The 20,942-nt window shown below is 39.4% G+C and overlaps 1 protein-coding gene across 3 annotated transcripts in view; it reads right to left on the reverse strand.

Moving 5' to 3' along the window:
- Window positions 1-20,942, reverse strand: part of CACNA1C (calcium voltage-gated channel subunit alpha1 C) — a 493,339-nt gene that overhangs the window by 104,562 nt on the left and 367,835 nt on the right. For 2 of the 3 annotated variants that reach the window (XM_085324022.1, XM_085324021.1), the window contains exons 10-13: window positions 15,677-15,767; window positions 6,804-6,830; window positions 4,603-4,763; window positions 3,567-3,792 (exon numbers count right to left, since the gene is read on the reverse strand). In XM_085324022.1, the coding sequence (XP_085180148.1) occupies window positions 3,567-3,792; window positions 4,603-4,763; window positions 6,804-6,830; window positions 15,677-15,767 (505 nt within the window). Of the gene's footprint in view, window positions 1-3,566; window positions 3,793-4,602; window positions 4,764-6,803; window positions 6,831-15,676; window positions 15,768-17,748; window positions 17,824-20,942 lie in introns of all 3 variants that reach the window. The other variant, XM_085324020.1, reaches the window with a different exon arrangement.

A 20,942-nucleotide genomic window follows, 5' to 3' on the forward strand; every position in this document is an offset into this window, starting at 1 on the left:
AGAGAGAAAGAAAAGAAGGAAAGAATAAGGAGGGCTGGACTTGACTAGAAAGTGGAACTAATGAAGGTCTTAGTGTCCTAGAAGTCTGAGGTTCCCATATGTCACATTAGCTGGTTGCAGAGCTAACACGAACACTCACTCAAAGCGAGATCTGGAGTAACTCAATGAAACACATATCAAGAATGAATGAAGCCCAGACAAAGAAAAAGTCTCTGACCATTTCATCCTTTTCTTTTAATATACTACCAAGGAAARAAAAGTTAGAGTAAATCTCATAGCACTGCTTGACAAAATCAGAGATTTTGGACCAGTCAACACAATATGGGAAGTACAAGAGAAAGAATCGCTGCTTCCTCAGACTGCTAGAGAACTGAATGCACTTCTTGACATTGCCCACCTGAGGAACTCAGGCCCTTGAAGAGGCTAATGAGTAAGTCACTGCAAACCCCTAATGAATAGGACTAGATCATGATCTTTGTTTCGAAAGAGAGGAAYAAGATGCAGAGAAGTTACATGGTTTGTTCAACATCTCGCACAAACTTAATTGCAGAACTGGAATCAAATATTTCTTTTATTCTCTTCCCTCTCCTCTTTATTGCCTTTCACTATGTTTTTACGATACTGGCAATCACAGATGCAGAGCTTAAAACAATAGCAATAGCTGGCAGGCTCCTTGTAGTAAAGCTTCCCACACTGCTTCTCCAATATAACACCACTCTGAACTTAAGTAGAGGAAAGGGGGCCCTGTTTCTCTTCACAAAAGTTAACAGAGAGGTATCCACACTTAGTGATGGGATTTCAGTTTACTCGTGAAAATAAATTGACTTATCTTCAGTGTATAATGGAATAAATACAGGGATTTATAAAGCAGCAAGGGACTGCGTGTAAAGAGACAATCATTTGTTTTATCTTAGTAAAGGAAGATTTTCTGGGCAGCACTGTAAAAATTAGGGATAATAAAATAAATAGATTATTTTGACTGCTTGCCCTAATGCAAAAGATGAAATAATTCTGAACAGGACTTACATTCTTGAAAGAAATGTTTGCTCTTGAAATTCTGACTGTGGTTTCTAAAATGATATGTTGTTCTTCTGATGGCATCTTTATTTGTTTCTATTATATTATGGATCTGTACTCATGCTTTTCCTAGAAGATTTTTTTATGCACTTGAAATTTGTTTGTGCTTAATGCTTAGCATGGAAAATCCACACAATCATATAAACACTAGGCTACCTACTGACATACGCTTGCTAGAATAATTTCCCTGCTTTGTGCTTTTTTAAATCCCCTTGATTATCACTATTTCCACCTCCACTGTATGTCCACATGTCACTGCTTGTGAATACATATTTGACACAAAACATTACATTATCATCCCTCCTATCCTTCTCACCTTTTCAGGATTGTATCTTTCCATATTATCATTGCACTCAGCTGACATATTCTACCAGTACTGATAATGTCAGCGTCACTAAATCATTACTGTATTTAGAGCTGAGTGAATAATGAAAAATACTGTATTTTACCAGAGAATATCAGAAGTAAAAGTTAAGTATTAATGCTAGAACATTCTCCCCTGCAGTCAGACATGAGTGGGCCTAAAGCACTGCTTGGAGGCTTGTGCTAGGGCCTTCCTCATGAGGGTGAACTTCACCCACGGAAGGGAAAACACAGATAAATCTGAGATTACTGCAACCTACTTGCCAATATTTTAGGAACAGAAAAGGAGGCAAAATCTGATTAATACATTATTCATTGTTTCTTAGCTCTTACTGTGCTTTACACACAGATCTCTGTACAAATTACAGGACACACACTTCAGGTAATTATTTACTGCCATGCATAACTACATTTTAGTTCTGCTGTAGGTTGAAGATAAATGCAACTAGTCCTATGTCTGGTTGATTTCTAAATTAAATCACTGTCAGAAGCTTTTGGAATATTTGAATATTCCAGTATCTCAACCTTCCTAAAGTATTAGTGACATTCTCTTAGTATTTGCCTTTTTATTAGAGAATTCTCCTAACTAGATTACATACTTTGTGTAGAAGTGGAGAAAAGTCCTGAAAAAACAATGACCTCTTCAGGATGCTGTGCTAAATTTTATGCTTTTATACCTGTTGGTATGTTGCCCTGGTGTATCTGATTACTGAATGCCTGAAACAGCTACCAGTTTCCCCAGAAACCAAGCCTGGAACTCAGTGATGATGATAGCTTTCAGACTCAAAGATTCAGAAAATGCAGTCACCAGACCAGAGCTCCTCACTATTTCTAAAAGAGCAAAGATGCCTTTCTTGCTGGGAACCGTTGTTAGCTGGAACATTCTTCCCTCTCCTACGATCACTCCTCTACATAGACCATTTTTTTTTCCTTTTGACAGTTGTAGTCTTGCTTGTCCACTTTGTCTTAGATTGCAAACTGATTTTCTGTCTGCCATCTGATCCTGAAAACCATCACCTTGCCAGAGAGATGAGGTTCAGAAGCTTTAAGGGTAAATCTTACCCTTAAAGGTAAGGGTACTAGAATCTAAGTCAAGTTTTTTTTGCTGCCTCAAAACTCTGCCATCTTGACTGTCTTCCTGTTCTGGTCTTGTTTTTCTCATGCTCTGTGTTTTTTAACCCAAGTTTGTCAAAAATTTCCTTTTGGGGAGTTTAAAGTGATTCTAGGGACACTTGTATAGCTGAGTCTGCACAAAACTCACTCTTTCACCACCTCAATCAAGCCTTTTATAGAATGGCAGGCCCTCTGCTGCACTGGGGACCACCTCAGCAGGTTTGTTCCAAGAGCTTCTATTTGGGTAACTCAAAAACTGACCTGTCTCACGACCTCCCCTCAAGCTCAAAAACTCCAGCTAAATCCAGCTGGTGTTTCGGAGATGCTTGATTGCAGGAAGTAGCTCTTACTTAACAGGCACCCCTGTGACTTTATGTAAAGGAAATACACACAAGAAAAAGGAAAAAGAGGGGAGATTGGACTCTGGAAATGTCGTCTTCTTCACAGAACTTCTGCTGTCATGCTAGCTCTTCTGAAGGAGAAGAAGGGCTGGCAAAATCTTTTGCCTATAGCTGCTAGTGTTGACACCTTCTCCCTCTCAGGACACTGTTGAGTCCACTGGAACTGGCAGAGGCTCCTCAGTCAAATATTTATGCTCAAAGCAGTCTTTCAGGCTTCTCTCTACCACCACAAGGCAACAGAAAAGGTTACAAAGCTATCTGCTGTTTTATTTTCACTTCTTATTTTTCAGGCAACCCTTAAAGCCTAAGTTCAGCTCTTATTATTATCCTCGTAGATTTCAGTTAATCAATTTGCTTGGTATAAGATGTCCCCAGTCCTCTTTGCCAGACTCTGCACCATTCCTTACCACTTACATCAGAGACATCCAGCCCTCCCCATCCTGCACCAATCTTCAAAAGATGAAGACCATGAATCTAGTACTCTCACTATCCAACTGATGGTAGAAAAAGTGAAAAGATAGGCATGTGAGTGTCTTATACCCATATGTGTTGTGTATTGAGAAGTAGCCCTCYTTCATTTCCAGAGATGACCTCCAAAAAGCACAAAAGTACCTTGTGATTTTAAATATTCTTAGGAGTCGAACACATCTCAACACCGAAATGCCCAGCGGTGACATGATCTTTGTCTCAACCAGAATTGTTTCCAGGATTCCTCCGCACACAATGAAACAGTCAAACCGGTTGAAGAGGGACACAAAATAGGCCTGGAGACCAAGGCTATACATCTTCAGCAGCATCTCTGCCGTGAAAAGAGCTAGCAGCACCTTATTGGCAGTGTCTCATGAAAAGTAAACAGAAACATATTAATGAAACTTAGTCAAAAGACCATCACAGCCAACCATCAATGTTTGCCTATGACAAACCCATTCTGGGAATAATCTGATAGAGCAACATCATCTAAGCTTGGGTCAAAGAATGATCTTCAAAGTGTGGCCATCTCCTTCACAGAAATGTTTTACAAAGATGCTTACAGTGCTTCTTATAAATTGTGTATATAGCTATGAGGTATTGCGCAACCACATAACCTCCATGGCAGAAATAAGCCTTCCCGTGCACAACCTCCCATCTCACTTGTCATCTGCAGATGAGAGTGGGAACAGAAAAGCTGCTATGATAGCTGCTGTTGCTTTAGTAAACCTTTCAGCTGGTCTTACCTCCAGTGAGGCTTCAGCAGTTCTGCAAACAGAGGAGAACTTTACAAATCTTTCTTTCTTTCTCACCTCCCTGGTAACTAGAATTTATCATAAATGCCATTTCAGGGAAAACCTTGGAGCATCTGTGGCTCCCAGTAGTCATCTATAAATTGGAATTCCAACTGCTGCAGATATATATGTAGTATAAGCTTCTGCTTTTACCTACACCTATTGAACACTGCCTTGGTTGGCAAGCAGGAAGCTATGGATTCCCAGAAACCTCTCCTAATGTAGGCAGGTTTTTTGTTGTGTAATTTAGTTTCTCCACAGAGGACTATATTTGCAGCTCTGTGTACTACTTTTTCACTTTGTGGCTATCCTAATGCATCAGCTCATCCCTCAGTCCCCTTTCTAGACACTGAAGATAATAAGCAGAACCACTAGCCCTTCCTTACCTTGGACCTCAGTGAGCCAGTCTGGTTGATTGTAGTGTTCAGAGGCAATGGTAAGAGTGTTGAGAAACACGAGGAAGATCACCAACCAGTAGAAAACATTGGACTTGACAGCAGCTCGGCACTTTCTTCTGCAGAATCGATTCCATCGGCGCCAGTAGCGGCTTGAAAAATTAGAAAAAGAAGTTTTCTGATGGGACACCTTAGGCTACTGCAAAGCTCTCTGTCAACTATTCAGTATCTATAGGTGGTAGAAAGTAACTTGGAAATTCATCCTGAGAAAATGTTCTTTCGTTTTAATCTGAGTTGACAGTTTGGGCCATTCTTCTTTTAGCTAGAGGAATACAGTTAGCCCTAAGTCAATTTGAAATATTTAAGGATGAATGAACCTCTTCAAGCAATGTCTTAATCCGATTAAGACATCCATCACCACTACCCTGAGAGGTCTTTTAGCCCTGTTCTCACAGAAATCATTATTTTTCTTGTATTTAATGCTTGTGGCCTGAAATGGGACCTGTCCCAGTATCAGGATAGTCAATGAAAAAATGGACCTTTGGATAAAACTCTCGGAGAGATGAGGTCAAATAAAACCTTGAGAGGGTTTCCAATATTCAGCAATGGACCAGGACCAGGCCCAATTTGAGGGCTAGCTCCGAACAGAAAAACAAAATTCAGGGGACCTCAGCATTGCCCTTTCATGCCTGGAACTAAGGATACCGTTTGCTAATCAACAGACCTTTTAAAGTTTGCCTTCCGTGAATACATCCCCTGGTGTCACTGATTTCTGAGGGTAATTACTAACCACAGAAGATATTTAAAGCTAATTACACACCTCCTACTCTTCAGAATTTAACTTGCATAGCAACCAGTTTCCAGGCAACACTTGCCACTGTATAATAAATCTAATAGTTTTTTTATAGATACTATATATGTATGTGTATGCATGTGTATGTGTGTTTCTGTAGACACACATACATACAGAACATTACAAAACAAAGTGGCAAATTGAGGAGAGAACTTCTATAGATCAATCTTCTCTTTGATATTACTTCCAGTGATAAATTGTGACTATGCTTGATGTGAGGGCTCAGCATCTAGATAAACTAATGCCAAACACTATGAACTTCGCCCACTGTCCAAGAATTTTGCAGCAACATTTTAACATCTAAGATGTTTTTAGCTATGCAATTTGTAAAAGCATCCAGTCTAGGTAACACAAGTATTTAACCTGGGTTATGTGTTTTGCAGTGGATTGGGGCAAAGACATGGTCTTCTCAACATTCAAAAAATACTCATAATACTTAGGCATTCATGTTATCCTTAAATCATCACACATCCCGTTGCACATTTGTACATGTGCATGTATACGATCACATGATGATACAAATGTTTTCCTGTGCTTACACCTACACAGTAATGCATGAACTGCAGGAATGTGATAACTTACGCTACTCTGTACATGTATGCACACCTACAGCCTGTACCCATTATATAGATTCCTGAATTTATATTACTGTTTATTACCTAGGTAAGCCAAATGGCAGAGTTAACTCACTTGTCCCTGTTACTGTGAAAGCTAATTTACTTTTTTTACAAAAGTAATTTCAAATTCAGAGTTACAGAGGCAGCTGGGCTCCAACTGAAGAGATAGAAATGGACTGGGACCACAACAAAGTATCATGAAATTAATCTTTCCAATAGAAACACATAGATGATTAGCCTGAGACTGCTTCACATTTTTAAGAGCTCTAAGTCAACAGAGAATCAAACATCACCAGAAAAACTCCAGGTTTCCCATGGTGAAATGAAGCATTCTACAAATAACCTGATGATGCAAATCTCATCAGTTGAGAGATTTATAACTAAGTAGAACAGACTACTGGAACAGAGTGTAGAAAATAGAACCTTGAGCTGACAGGGTTGTTGCTGATGGACATAGTTATGATTATGTAGTTGAACTTTTTTTCTTCTACTTTTATATATTTTATGGCTCAAGATGTGTAGGTAGCAATCAGATAGGTACTTCTGAGTGAAATGCTCTCAAGAGTCTCTCTGCCTTACTTTAGTGTGAAACAGAGATAAGGGATGTTGATTTTAGGTAGATGAATAATTCCTGCCCCACAGATGCAGGAACAAATCACTTTACAAGGCAAGGAACAAAACAAGTAGAAATGAAGAAAAACATAAAAATCTGCTTTACTTACCTAAACTTAGATTTGGAGATCCGATGCCTGAAAGATAAGAATTGCCATTAAAGTCTCTAAACCTATGCCATCTCTCCCAAGCTTTTATGAGAACAGCAATAGAAAGAAATAAAATTAAGTACATTAAATTTTTAAGGATACTGTTTTCTTCTTAAATTCCCTGTAAGTTAATGTAGGCACTGGGAAGGGCTAGGATTCCCTGATATTCAAATCTTGTTGTTTCCTTAGTCAGAAGCAGGTGTCATGCCATGATGGGATCCTACCACCTTTGGACATCAGTAAAATAGTCCTTCTCTTGGGGGAAAAGGCTGTCCTAATGGTAGGGGCACTCTTTACCTGCTATCAAAATCTGAGTCTTCTCTTTGGTCACTGGGTTTTGTACTTATATTAAAATATGTATGACTTGATATACACAAACTTGTTGCTGTCACACATCACTTCTCTCTTCAGGATAGATAAACACATTATGATACTATGGGGAAAATAACATTGTGTTTTTTTTCCCAGCAATTCAGGCAAAAAGAGTATATTGTGGATATTTTCAAACTTAGATTCCAACACTCATATTTATTGTTATCTATGTAAAATGCTTTGGATTTAAGTGGGGCTGAACAATTGCAGATTCTGAGGCTACCAATGGAATTTGGGGTGTCAAGCCTTCCTTAATACTGGGCCATACTCCCACTGTGTATTTTTAAATATCTAATTCAATGCAATCAAATTAATTCATCTAAATAACCTCATTTGCTTTATATATGAAGTCACAAGCAAAGCTAGAGTCAGACTCCATTTCTCTAATCATTATGTCACGCTGCTTGAAATACATACTACAGGACTTCTGTATCCTCTGGCTGTCTCTTAGTACATACACATTGGTTCATAGAGAGACATAGTTACATGGATGCAATGGCACGAGTCTGGGGTGATTTAAGAGGCTGCAAAATCTACCACCAATAACAAAAGAAATGAGAACCTGAGGAGTGACTATCAAAGAGATACTTTTGCTGTGCTGAAGTATTTTTTAAGGTTTCCTCTATGATAGGAAAGTGATCCACTGTTGACAACAGCCAGAAAAGGTCTTCCTTATCAGCTTAAAAATGGATTTCCTGTTAGCAGACATGGGAGAAAGTAATTCTCAAAACATCCAACACTACTTTCTGTGGCAATGTTAAAAATGGTCATGTTGCTGTTTGAGGACATCAGTTGCTGACAAGTAATCAGTGATGGGTCAGTTTCTTTATGTGGAAGAGATTTTAGTGATAGCAGCATTTCACCAGCAGATGGTCCAAGACAAAAAAAAAAGGCCTCTACACTGAATATATATTTCCTGCTGTGTCACTGGCAGCTTGTCTAGGCCACATGCTTGGCAGCAGTGTTGTTACAGACACATACAAGAACTCTTTCAATAAAGAAGAAATAATACAGTGGTCGAACAGAATGCTAAATTATGTTGCAGAGATAATGTAAGCTTTAATCAAGATGGCTAGTGAAGCACCTACAGAGCATATCCTTCAAGTTAAGACTATCCAAACAGTCTCACTGAAGATAAGTCTTGCTTGAAAAGCCCTATCTAATAACTGTAATAGATCAGATCTATAGGCAACAGGAATGAAGGATCAGACAAAGCCAGGAGAAAGAAGAGTTAAAAAACAGGATGAAAGAAGAAGGTGGGCACTGAAAAGAAGACAGTGAAGACATTCATAGGGAAAGTTTGGAAGAGAGAGAAAGTGAGAGAAAGATACGTCATGGAGGACTCCATTGGTGTAAAGGGAAGGACGGGGAGTGTGAAGTCCTCTGATGACCGCATGGGCTGAAGGTTTCCCAATAAGGGAGCTGTGTGGCATTTAAGGAAATCTTTTATTTATTTTAGCAAAAGAGATGTGGCAGGTGTAGTACTCATCATGCATGTGATAATTACATCTTTGGAGCATTATGAGCTGCAGCCAAGTGCCTTCACTGCTCCGACAGGTTGGCTAATAAGTCCTCCCTCCCCGCCCCGCTTCTCATGCCTTACTGCTAAGGCAGAAGGCTTTATCACATGTGGGTGTGCTATATATATAGAACAGGACAAGGAAGGAGGAAGAGATTTATATTTAGAGGCAGAATCCAAGAGTGAAAAGGAATTTTGGAAACATGAATTGTACAATAATTGTTTCTGCAAACATTATGTTCTAATCTGAAACACACTTTTCAAATGACCCTTATCATCAAGAATCTTTTGTCCTTCAGAACCCAGTTAACTATGCCATATATAAACATGCTCTTATGACATTGCTAGCGGCTGTCAAAAAGTCTGGATATGGGGCCTTGCTGTGGCCTCTTTGTGATGCTCCAAATTTGCACTTGCCAGGGATTCAAGGTGGACCAGCTTCTATGCTGATGAGTTTAAGTACTAGTCTTCTGCAACCCTTGTATCTTGGGAGCTTTATGTCACTGAGAGAAAGAGAGCTTCCCCAGTTGTTGTGTCCAGCTCTGGAATGTCTTGAGAAATTGTATTTTAAAATCATGGTATTGGAACCTATAAAAAATCCATTTCAGATCACTATTGAGAATTTTTATTATAGGAACTATGTAATTCAGATTATCTTYTAAAAAGACAAACAGAAAAAAGTCCTCTACTGTTCAACTACTTATCTTCTTAATTCTCTAGACTTCTTCTAATCTTACATAGCTATGCACCAAATACAGCTAAGATAGTGAAATTTAAAGATTTTATCAGCATAAACTCAGAATAATCTTTATAATTCAAATGCAGTGAGTCATCCTATATTCTTGTAGCTAATCTCTTCATTTCTCTGGTCCTGGTGTACACCACAGAAGAGAAATCAGACACTTGCAAAGGGTGTGCCAACCTTTGGTAACAGAGATGGAGGACTTTTTGTTGTAATTGTACACACAACGAACAAGAATTCTAGAAAAACATTGCAGGTCTCTAAACATGATACAAAAGTCACGCTACAGTTGTTTTTCAGATATTGATATTACTATATGGGACCAAACAATTATTTGGCAAGCTGGTCACAACTACTTTTACACTGTATGACTCCCCCTAGCAATTATCTTCATGAAAACTTACAAAATCCCTTGGATACTACTGAAAGCTCTCAGAAGAGCAGAGACACAGAAATTCACTTACTATGCCTCTTKGTTATAGCAGCTTTGGAGTTACAATGTCATATCCAAAGAGCTGCATTGTGCTTATCAGAGATTTTAGAACTGTGAGAACAGAGTCCTGTTGTGATACTGATTCTGTGCTGGTGCAATATGGTGCATTCCCACTGTTACTGGTCAAGATGCACAAGTCTTTGGAAAGCACTTTTTCTCTCTCTGTCTCCCTGCTGATGGAGGTACACTTCATTGCTTCTACTCAGGATGCTGGAATGCCTGAAAAGAAGATGGTCACCCAGGATCCTTTTCCACACATTCCTGGGAAAAGAACATATAGCAGCATGACATCTTTGGGAATGCATGCTGTATTCCTGGTAATCTCTCAGCTTAATAAAGTGTAAGGGCTAAATTCTCCCCTCAGGTATGTCTCTGAGAATCACAGTGAACCACCTGCTATCCTCTGTACAATGTAGGTAACACTGGGCAGTTGTATAGGGGTGTGCACAAACACTGAAGAGTACATTGACCTGAATGAGTGATGCAAGTTAAGAGCAATATGGTCACTGGCCAGCAGCAGTGAAAGTCTAAAGAACCTTCCTAAGAAAACTGGGTATGTCCCACTAAAAACTGAGGTGGCTTGCTATTCAATAGGCTTTCTTATGGGCTGGGAAAACAACACTCCAGAATCTAGTGGATAATCTTGCTCTCTCTGTGGCAATTTACAGGTAAGGCCTCTTACAATTTGAAGTGGGAAGAAAATTCTTCCTCCACAAGGGCATGCTATTGTCCTTTAGACACATATGTAGGGCTGACTGTGAATATCAAAAACTGTATGCCTTTAATAAATGGAAGAGCAATAGCTGAGGCTAACACACAGGGGCTGATCCCGTGTGTTTTCCTGCTAAAGTCAGCAGTGGTTTCAGAGCTTTCAGCAGAGATTTCTTACCATTGATCCTGAAGTGACAGGCACATTGTCTTCTCAGAAGGATGCTATCTTCTCATTAGGGGAAAACCAGCAGCAATAGTAGTGAATGACAAACCTGCAAGCAAACTGACTCTTTCCTCTTCACCACCAGCTCTCATGCTAATTGTTGCAAGAGCTGCATAGGAACTAATTTGCCAGCCAGAAAAGCAAAAAGGGAAAATCACTGATGGTTCAGCTGCCACGGAAAGCTTTCATTGTTCATGGGATGTTCAGGACATTGTGTTTCCAGTTGGAAAGTTCATATTGTCTTATCTTGTTTTAACCCCCTTTGGAGGAAATGCAATTGAACYGTCCTCCAAATGTACGGAAAGCCTCGCCAAAGTGAAATGCGAAGCAGATCATTTTAAGCTCTCTTTCATTTTGAGCTCAAGTGCTTCAGTTTTCTAATGTTGCTCCACGGATCATTAGCTTCCACAAATGTCTTTCTTTAGCTAATACATATGCATAAAGGCAAGTTCTTTTGTGGCACTTCAGATCTGTATGGTTGTATTAGAAAATTAACATTCTGGTGTACTAGAAGATTACAACAACAGTCTGCACAGAATAGATTACTATTGATTATAAGCAACAGCCTGTCCTCAGTAATCTAAGATCTGCAGAGCAGTAACCACAGAGGCTCAAAGAAATTGCTCTCTACTGGTAAGTCCTGGCTATAAGGCTATCCTCTATATAGAAACCCATTGCTCCTAGGTCTGAGTTTATCCTACTGATACTTGTTGTAGAGGAAACGTAATTCATTGTGCCATTGACAACAAAGTATTAAAGCTGTGACACAGAAGAAGTAAGTTAAAGTTTCATTTATTAATGTTGTCCTTGAGGATAAAAGCTGTTAYGTTTCTAGTACAGGGCAGATATCAGTGCAGTACAAGGCAACACCATGACAGAGATGATACAGCATGGAAGCTGTGGGATGCTTTTCAGTGTCCTGCACAACCCTACAAAACCCTTTTCAAATGCAAAGTATCCCTAAAGCCTGATAAAGCTAATTCCTATCTTAGGAAAGGAACTACTGTCTGCTGCAGCTCTGCCAATGGCAGTGGCATTATAGAAGTGATGAACATGAGTTAGGGGCTTTTTGTTTTAGTTCTAAAAAACAGGGTTTACAGAATAAGCAAATATAGAAATCCTTTTAGATTCCTCCTGAAAATCCTTTTGCTGGTTTGAAGGTGGGCATTGCTTCAGACTGCACAGCTGATGAAGGCACTTCCTACAATAGAGATATTATAGAAATAAAAGCTTCTTTGGAGACAATTCATCAGTAGGAAATGGCTTGTGTTAGAGAGGTACTTTCCTGATCTCACACAGTATATGTGTCTATGGAGCTGAGAAAGGCTGTCAGGGGAGATGTCCAGTTCCAAAAGAGATGCTTGAGCTTGGCTTCTCAAACAGATCTTTCTGTCATTCACAGATGCTTTCTAAGCTCTGCAGCTTTGTATAAGAATAGAAAGAACTACTGGTAATTCTAAATTAGCATCAATACAAATGTTTTTGCTTTTAGATGCCTGGTCATTTTCTCTTTTTGTCATGTGCACATTCGGATGGTAAGGTCAGCCTTTCATCATGATGGGGTTAAACAGCCTTCCAGCCTGATGCCACTAAATAAATAAATATACTACCTTTGACTTGAAATCTCCCTGTTGCTTCAGTCATATCTGGTTGCAGCTTCCCAGTGCAGTTTCTGCTCTCTGGGAAAAAGTGTGTTTATACCAAGACAATGGCCACTAGGTGATTTTAGCAGGCTGGCAAAATGAAGATTTGTCTACAATACATAGAACTCAACAATCCAACAAAAATCTTGTCTAGCCATTTCAACTGCAAAAACAAAATCCAGAGGGCAGATGACTGCTCAAAAGTCCAGGCCTAATCTTTAGCTGCAGTAAATCATGATGGCTTGACTACAATTATTAATGCTCACTGAAAGTCAGCAATATTAGATGAGGAAATTATTTGAAAAGCTCAGGCAACTTCACACAAGAATTATTCCTGTTCTTGAGCAATGCTGAAATTATCAGAATCATTATGCCATTTCTGATGTTCTTAGGTTCCACACAAGGCAAATACTCATTCAAGGCAATTTTGAAATCCTCACATTTTATATGTTCCAGCAGAAATGTTGGCTTATAGGAAGTTTAACTGAAGACTCAGTAAGAAGAGGATTTAGTACTTCCTGGAAAAGACAAGTTCTCCCTGGTTTCTCTGCTTGAATGTGTGATACAGTAAATAAACCAGAAAAGAGTCCAAGACTCAAAATCCAGGATGGATTTGAATTTATGCTTCCTTGAAGAATTTTCAGCTCCACAGCTCTGAAGTAGACACTTTATAAAGGCAGGGACCATTGGCAAAATTTGTGTCTCTGTCCAAACTTTCAAATACAATGATACAGCCATTCATTTCCTAGTTGGAAGAAGCTCATCCATCTTTTTGAGATGAAAAACAATCTCAGTGGGGCCTTGAGAATGCAGATTGTCCTTGTGAAAGGAGTAAAAAAACCCCTCTCAATAACAGACTTCAATTCTCTACTATATACTACCTATTTTTGAATGAAGTGGAAAGTGCCAAGGAAAATGTCTATCTCCCTGAACCTTACATGTCATGCTCTGGTGAAACATAGGGTAGCAAGGTACACGGGTATAGTGATCACTGTGCCAGACCGTGATACTGTCATCCTCCTGTGGATACATTTGTCTATTTTAAGTAAAATCTGTTCTAAGTCATGATTATGTTTAGAGTAGGGTTTAACTTCAGCTCTCCTGGCTACATTCCAGCTAAGATTACGTGCTGCTTGCCAAAATTCCCCATGCAGTTTCAGTGCAAAGCAAGCCATCCCTCCTACATCTCGTTATACATTTGTGCCTTTTCTCCTTATATTTTTAAACACCTGTCACATTTTAGCCTGAAGGTGGCTGAACTCTAACGCTTTGAAAACAAACCCTGCATATACAGTCCACAAAGTGCTTTAGGACCCTTTGGGATTTAGRACATCAAATGAATGTAAGCTGTAATATTAAAAATATATGCAACCTTATAGTAACAGTTGCCATTGTTGTTGGCACTGTGCAGCACCCGGGGGACCCACTGTGTTAGGCATTGTAACTGAAGAATAGACATGGTTTTCCAAATTGGATCCACCTTACAGGAGTGGTCACATATCCAGCTGCTGCTTCCCATAATGCCACAAGAGCATATGCAACTTGGTAGGGTGCTAATAGGAGGGCTACATCTGCCTTAGCACTATCAGTAGGTTTAGTCTGGTTCCTTCAGAAAAGAGTTCATAATCTAAACTATAATGCCAGACTCAGCAGGTAGATAACAGCAGGCAGGTGAAGAAAAACAATCATAAATAATTTCTCAGGGGGATCATAAGCCACTGGCTGTCACTTGCAGCAGAGCAGACTGAATTTACAGTATATTCCATATATCATATGCTGTAATGTAGATACGATCTCCTTCTCCTCTTCAGTTTTTAGAGGACAAGGCCAAGGGGTGTGTGGAGGACATACAATCAAGGCTTACAGAGTCATGAAAGTGATGTATAAGCTGAATGCAGAGCTGTTGTTCACCAAACTCACAGTATTAGAAGGAGAGGGCATTCACTGAAACTAGTAAGAGATCAGCTGAAAACAGATACAAGCAAATACTTTTCTACACAGCAGGTAATGAAATTTGGAATCTTGTTTCCATAGGAGGTTGTGGGGGCAGACAGCACAGCAGAATCAGATATAATCCATGGACAACAGGTCCATAAATGTCCACTAAAGGGAATAGGCAGAAATGTGCCTTCTAACATCTTTAATCTAATGAACRTGAATTTGGGGTAGTAAAAGGGGAACGGAACATAGGAAATGTCCAGGCTCATGCATTTGCCCTCCTACCACTGCCAGGACTTGAACATTGGGCCAACTGGACCACAGGTCTGATCAAAAACATTTCTTATGTACTTATGATCAGCAGTTGACCAGCACTGAAGGGCTCCAGGTATGCCCCAGGGACAAAACAGTGCCTCAAAGTACTCCAACATGCTTCAAGCAACAGCAGCAGTGTGCTTAGTTCATCTTCCAAGGAAATTTGGAGGGCTTAACATATTCCTCCAAAGCATAAAGTCCATTTTTTGTTTAAGTAAGTAATGCAAAAGAGAATAGGACTCCTCTTTCTCTGTGGCACTAAAAAATATACTGTAAAGTATAAATGCTTCCATATGTGCTGTTTCACATTTTTTTGAGTGTCCAGTACATACAATGGTGCAATTACAAGGAGGTATTACCTCCTGCTAACTGATGTATTTCTTTGTCACTACAGTGATGTGTTCAGAACTTGAAAGGCATAATTTGGGCTGTAGGATGGGACTTATCATTAGTGTTTTTCCATTGCAAGACTCCAGAAAATGTACAAGAATCATTAGAGAAATTAAAATAGAACAGTTATTTCCACTTTTTGGTCTACATATGCTGGATTTGATTATCTATCACTAAAGAGGAACTTTTAAGTAAGAACACTTTTACATCAGTTATTCTTTTAGCTATTATGCAAAACCATCCCTGCTTATCTTGGGAATTCTGTGCTTTATTTATATCTTTGTAATCTCAGAGTCTCTCCATTAAGATCCAGAGTGAGTTTACACTGAAATTAAGGTAAARAACCAGGATCAATAGACCTTCTGCACTCTTTCCTTTCCCCCACTGTGTAGTTTCCTCCCCCTTAAAAAGCCTGAAATTTGTCCTGATATTAACCCTCCCAGCTCAATCCAGCCCCTACATACATATCTCTGTGTATATGTACTCACGCTAGCCTAGCACCGCAGTTTTCGCCTTCAATATCTGCTCCAGGGACGTTGTCTGTGTTCACGGACTCGGTCTCACTGGTGGGCATGCTCACTGTAAGAGTTGAAGGGAAGAAAAAGATAGGGTTGGCCATTAGAACCCAACACACCTATTAGTCAAATGAGGCAGTGAAGGAACTGGCTTAATCAAAAGATACTCAACCGCAGCTCTTGAGCAGTAAGCAATATGCTAGGCAAGACTGCTGCCTCCCTGCCCAAGGCAGGCTGGGCAGGTGGAGCTTAAGAACATGTACAAGTTACCCAAATGCCAAAGAAAAGGGGAAGAAGCAGCTGCTTTCTTTCTTTGAGAGTCAGTTCCTGAAAATTTGAAAAATAAGAACCATTGAAAATTAGAGAAGCAACAAAGAAGCTTTTCTTCAACTTAGTGGAACACTTAAAAAAATGCCCCTTTACTCGCACTAGCCAAATCACCTCACTGCCCTCCTCAGCCTCTTATGTGATAAGTGGAGTGCAAGAGTGCAAATAAAAAGCACCAGATTGACAGGTACTCAGACAAGTCTTCTGTTTGTCCTGAAAGTATGTACTGCATAAATAATATTGGTGGCTCATCTGCCACATACTACCCATTAGTGTACTTCAAYCTTACACTTAGAAACTGGACATGCCGGGGTAAGAGGGGAATTCAGAGTTTCTGACCCATTCAGATATTACCAATGAAAGAACCTTTGCAGAGGTTTTGTGAAGATACCCATCAACTAAGAACTAGGAAGAGTCTCCTAGGCTTTTATAGAAATGTCATGGAATAGCCATCAAATGAAAGGAATCCTAGGTCTAGACCTATCTCCTTCGGATTCAAAGAGGTGTCACATATCCCATGTGTTATCGAACCCTGAATATTTGCTCTTATGTATATTATATGACCCCCATAATTCCCTTTTCACCTGTTGCTCCCAGGTCTCCTATACACTGTGAGGTGAGCTGTAATAACTCCTTAATATAAAACCATTCAACATAGAGTAGGACAAAGGAAGACACTCCAATATTGTATTCTCTTTCCCCTCCCCCTCCTTTTCAAATACACAAACAAAATAATAAAAAAAAAATCTTTCAAACTGAACAATAGAAAAGTTTGGCAGATCTCTCAGATGTCTGGTAGAACTTCAGAGCATGACATGCAATAGCAACTGGATATAGATCTCAAATGAGACTTGAGAGCACATACTATCAGCTGTTGGAGACACTTTTAGCAGCTTGTCAGAATACATTATTCATTAATAAGAGTGTATCTATTTGTGGGTCCCTGTAGCAAAAGGAAACAATGGAGAATAAATAGGCTTTGCATTTCAGTTGGACATAAGTTTAATGGGCCTTGTGATCAAGTCTTCTTTTAAAAACTAGAATGATATCAGAATCTTTCCAAAGAGGTCCTGTGTTTCTGCATTTGAAATATCATTGTAGAAATGTCTCCTAAAAATGTACTAACTTTCCTTTATCCCGACAGTGCAAGTGCCTATAAAGTGCCTCTTTGGAAATCKGAAGTTCTTGCACTGTGTTCTTAGGACCATATGAAATAATGGACTACTTTGGCTCTACATAGCCATGAAATATTCTACTCTAATGGTGCCTGTTGCTTTACAAAGAGTAGCTGTTTTAATTGTCTTACCTGTTTGCAAAGACAAATTAAGACATCAACTATAAATTCATATTTTGATGCATAAGAAAGAACAACGTAAGCTGTATGAAAAACAAACATTTATGATTAACATTCCCTGTCTAAGCCGTTCAGCAAAAAAATTGATATTTGGCAAGTCATCTTCAAAGACGAGGTAAAGCACTTTCAAGACATTTGAGCTTGCTTGTAAATGGAAAACAAATTTGAAGACATTAGCAAGAAACTGATTTAAAGAAAAGCCTATTATCTTGAGTGCATGAAGAGGACACTGCACAAGCAACAGAAAAAGCAAGGCATGTGCAAGCATGAGTATAGGAAGATACACTGTAAGTAAGCATGTATAGAGATACATAAACACACACAGTTACACACAGTGTGGACACAGAGTGCAGTGGAACATTACCATGGGTTTCTGTGGAGTGACTAAACCAAGCAAACTTCCCTTTCTTCTTATCAGGCAAGCCAGCTGGAGTGCTTCCTTTCACAGACAAGATGATCAGTGTCAAGTACCAGGAACAAGACATCAATAGAGAACATGCAGCCAGTGACAGGCAAAAGAAAAAAACAAGGAACTCAGCTTACACGACATCCATTTCTGTCTGAAAACTTCATCACATGAATTAAAAATACAGAATGAAAGGTATATGGAAGTATGAAGTATTATAACAGAGCTCATCAGAAGACAATTGTTCCTTGCTTTCTGTTTTGTTTTACATTTGAATATTTAGAACACTGAGTTGCTGAATTAAAGTTATAGGCCAAATCCTTTCCCCAGTCATATCAATAGCAAAATTTTTGACTGTCTTATGTATCTAAATCAAAGAGACTAAGGCAATCACAATTTGTCCCTAAGTTATCCCCTGTCCTTCAGGGCCAGAATCAAGACCAGACTATTTCTGAAAGAGATTTCCTGTATTTCTTCCTAAACTCCTTCCACATAAAGAAACTCTTCCAAAACTGGCAGAACTGCTAATGGAAAGTTCTTTGTGTGACCACAGTTTTGTGTCTTTCCCCATCTACAAAGATTAACAACTCTTAGCATGCATTCAGATACACTGCTTTAACCAAACCAGGATCCATCTAAACTATGCCTCACAATTTCCATCTGAGTTTACATTTGGCATTTACCCTCTGATGTCCTTCTGCTGCATGGCTTTTCGTGGCTTTAGTTAATGTTGATCCTCTGCTTATTACACACAGAGGTCCTCCACCCACATAGATCAGAGGTGTATGCACAAAGCTGTCTTAGAGCTTACTTTGCATTTCCCTAATCTTACTGCTACTCTGTGTCTGGAAAGCCAAATTAAATTGAGGGATGCAGGTGCTGTGCCACGTGGGCTGATCAGATTCCTGTGGTTCAGGCTGTGAGCTCACCGTCACCTTACTGGCATTTATTATCCTCAGTGCATAATGCACTGATATAAAATGTTAAGGACAATAAAAAGAATTAAGATGGTATCAAGTGTAGGAGGAATCATGGGCTAGAAGTTAAAGGTCAGGACAGACAGGAGATCAGAACTGCATTCCCAAATGTGGTATTCATTCAACATGGCAATTGCTGATTTTTACTGGTACCTCCTAACACCGTCAATATCAGAGGATAATCATGTGCACTAACGCTATGAAGTTCATTCAAGCCAGATAACAAATCCTGAAAACAGAAGATGCTGCAGAAGAGGTATGTACAAACTAGGGCTGAATATGAGAGGAGGTAGACCAAATACTGCCCAGATGGCATTCTTATCTGATTCTGCTCTCAGACACAGACCTTGTGCCTGCATCCAGGCTCCAGTCTAGAAACAGGGTAGACATTTTTTGCAGTCAGAGTAATTAATTACTGGAACCATGCACCAAGAATGCTGGTGGCAAATCCACCACAGGAATGTTTTAATCAGGAGGAGATGTTTTTCTAAATGGTGGGCTCTAGTCCAGACCAGAGTTATGTTTGGGACCACGCTATACAGACTATGCAATCACAACAGGCACTTCCTCCTTGCCATTTGGGATAAAGAGACAAAAGCAGGAATGCGATAAATGCTTTTTTCCCCTCCCACCTAGACACAAAGTGACTTAGCACTGGAAATCTTGGTGCAATTTTTTTTAAAGAGAAATGAGACAAATTTTTAAAGGTGTGAAATGGCATATCTCATGGCTTCAAGAGAATACAAAACATAAGGACCACTAGGCTTTATATTTTCTCTACAGTCGCTTCTAAAGTGTTTGCACTTCTTAATTTTCTCCACAGTGTGGCTCATTTCTGAATACAGACTTTCTCTCCTGGACTATCTAAACTCCAATTTCGTATTACCTATATAGCACTCCTGCAGCAACTAAAGCAATAACAAATGCTATCTAGCAAACCCCTTAAAAATAAATTTAAGAAACGCTTCCTGTTATGTTAATTCTAGCTCTGAGGCCCAGCAGACAGAAATAAGGACAAACAATCTGAATTCTGTGACTGGTTAGATAGCACAGACATGCAAGACCCTTTGAGAGCCTGTGTTCCATGTTACTGGCATCAAGCATTGATACAAGCTCTACTCTTGCACTAACATATGTCCCTCCACCAACCAAATGCCCCATGGACATGCAAATAAATTATTAGACAGCAGGTTGCCAAGAGACAGTCAACCACTCAAACAAAAAGCTAATACCCTTCTGTGTAATCTTGAGATATTTTTTTCCTTTACAGACTTAGAGAATAATAGTTGCTCCCAGTTCAGAAATATCATTATCACTGCTGCACCTGCATTTATGACACTGTTTTCATCAGAGCAGTAGAAGTCGTGCAATTCAAATTTTCAGATGTATCCCCATAGATTATAATGATGTCACACTTACTGAATCACAAGTGCTGAATTTCTCTCAATTGCTGTGATAATTTAAGACCCAGAAAAGCAGCAGCTCAGAGAAAGGGTACCCAGATCCACAAATGCAGATAAAGCATTTACTTTTCACAGATTTTCATGGGACACATGTGCCTAAATGAGTTTGCATTAGTTTTAGAACTATGTGCATCAGAGGCTCTTCACATTGCCTGACTTTATGCCTCTGATTTAGCTGTTTGAGTTAGGCTGTAGAGGCAGATAGGTTCCTATCACAAGTTTTATGAAAGACCTTCTAATGGCTCCATCAACTATATGGACAGCCTGGGCATTTAACTTACGCCCTTAGGTTAGATACCTGACTTGAAACAGTATGGCTACCCAACATGTACAAATGTGTTGATTGTACTAAAAAAAGACCTGTACCTGGTTTTCAGATTGAGATGGGAATAATACACTTGACTGTTTTTTCTGATGTGCTCACTTGGACAGCACACTCCAATTTCTAGTGGTATTGAAGTACACTGCAAAATATGGGGCTAAATCACTCATTTTGCCTCCACTGGTGTTTTATGTCAGAAGGACCTGATGTTACTCTGCCACCATTTCCTCTCATTGTGTCACCTTGGACATATCATCAACTCTTTCTAGATATGTGTCCATTTTCTCTAAAATGGGGATTACAATTCTGCGCTCACCTTGCAAAACTCTGAGATCTGCAGATGAAATGCATTACAGTAAGTGCTAAGTACTATAGTTATTACTGATGCTA

This window comes from Rhea americana, unplaced genomic scaffold (assembly GCF_003343005.1).
Source record: "Rhea americana isolate MKP2758 unplaced genomic scaffold, rheAme1 scaffold_9, whole genome shotgun sequence".
Lineage (NCBI taxonomy): Eukaryota > Metazoa > Chordata > Aves > Rheiformes > Rheidae > Rhea > Rhea americana.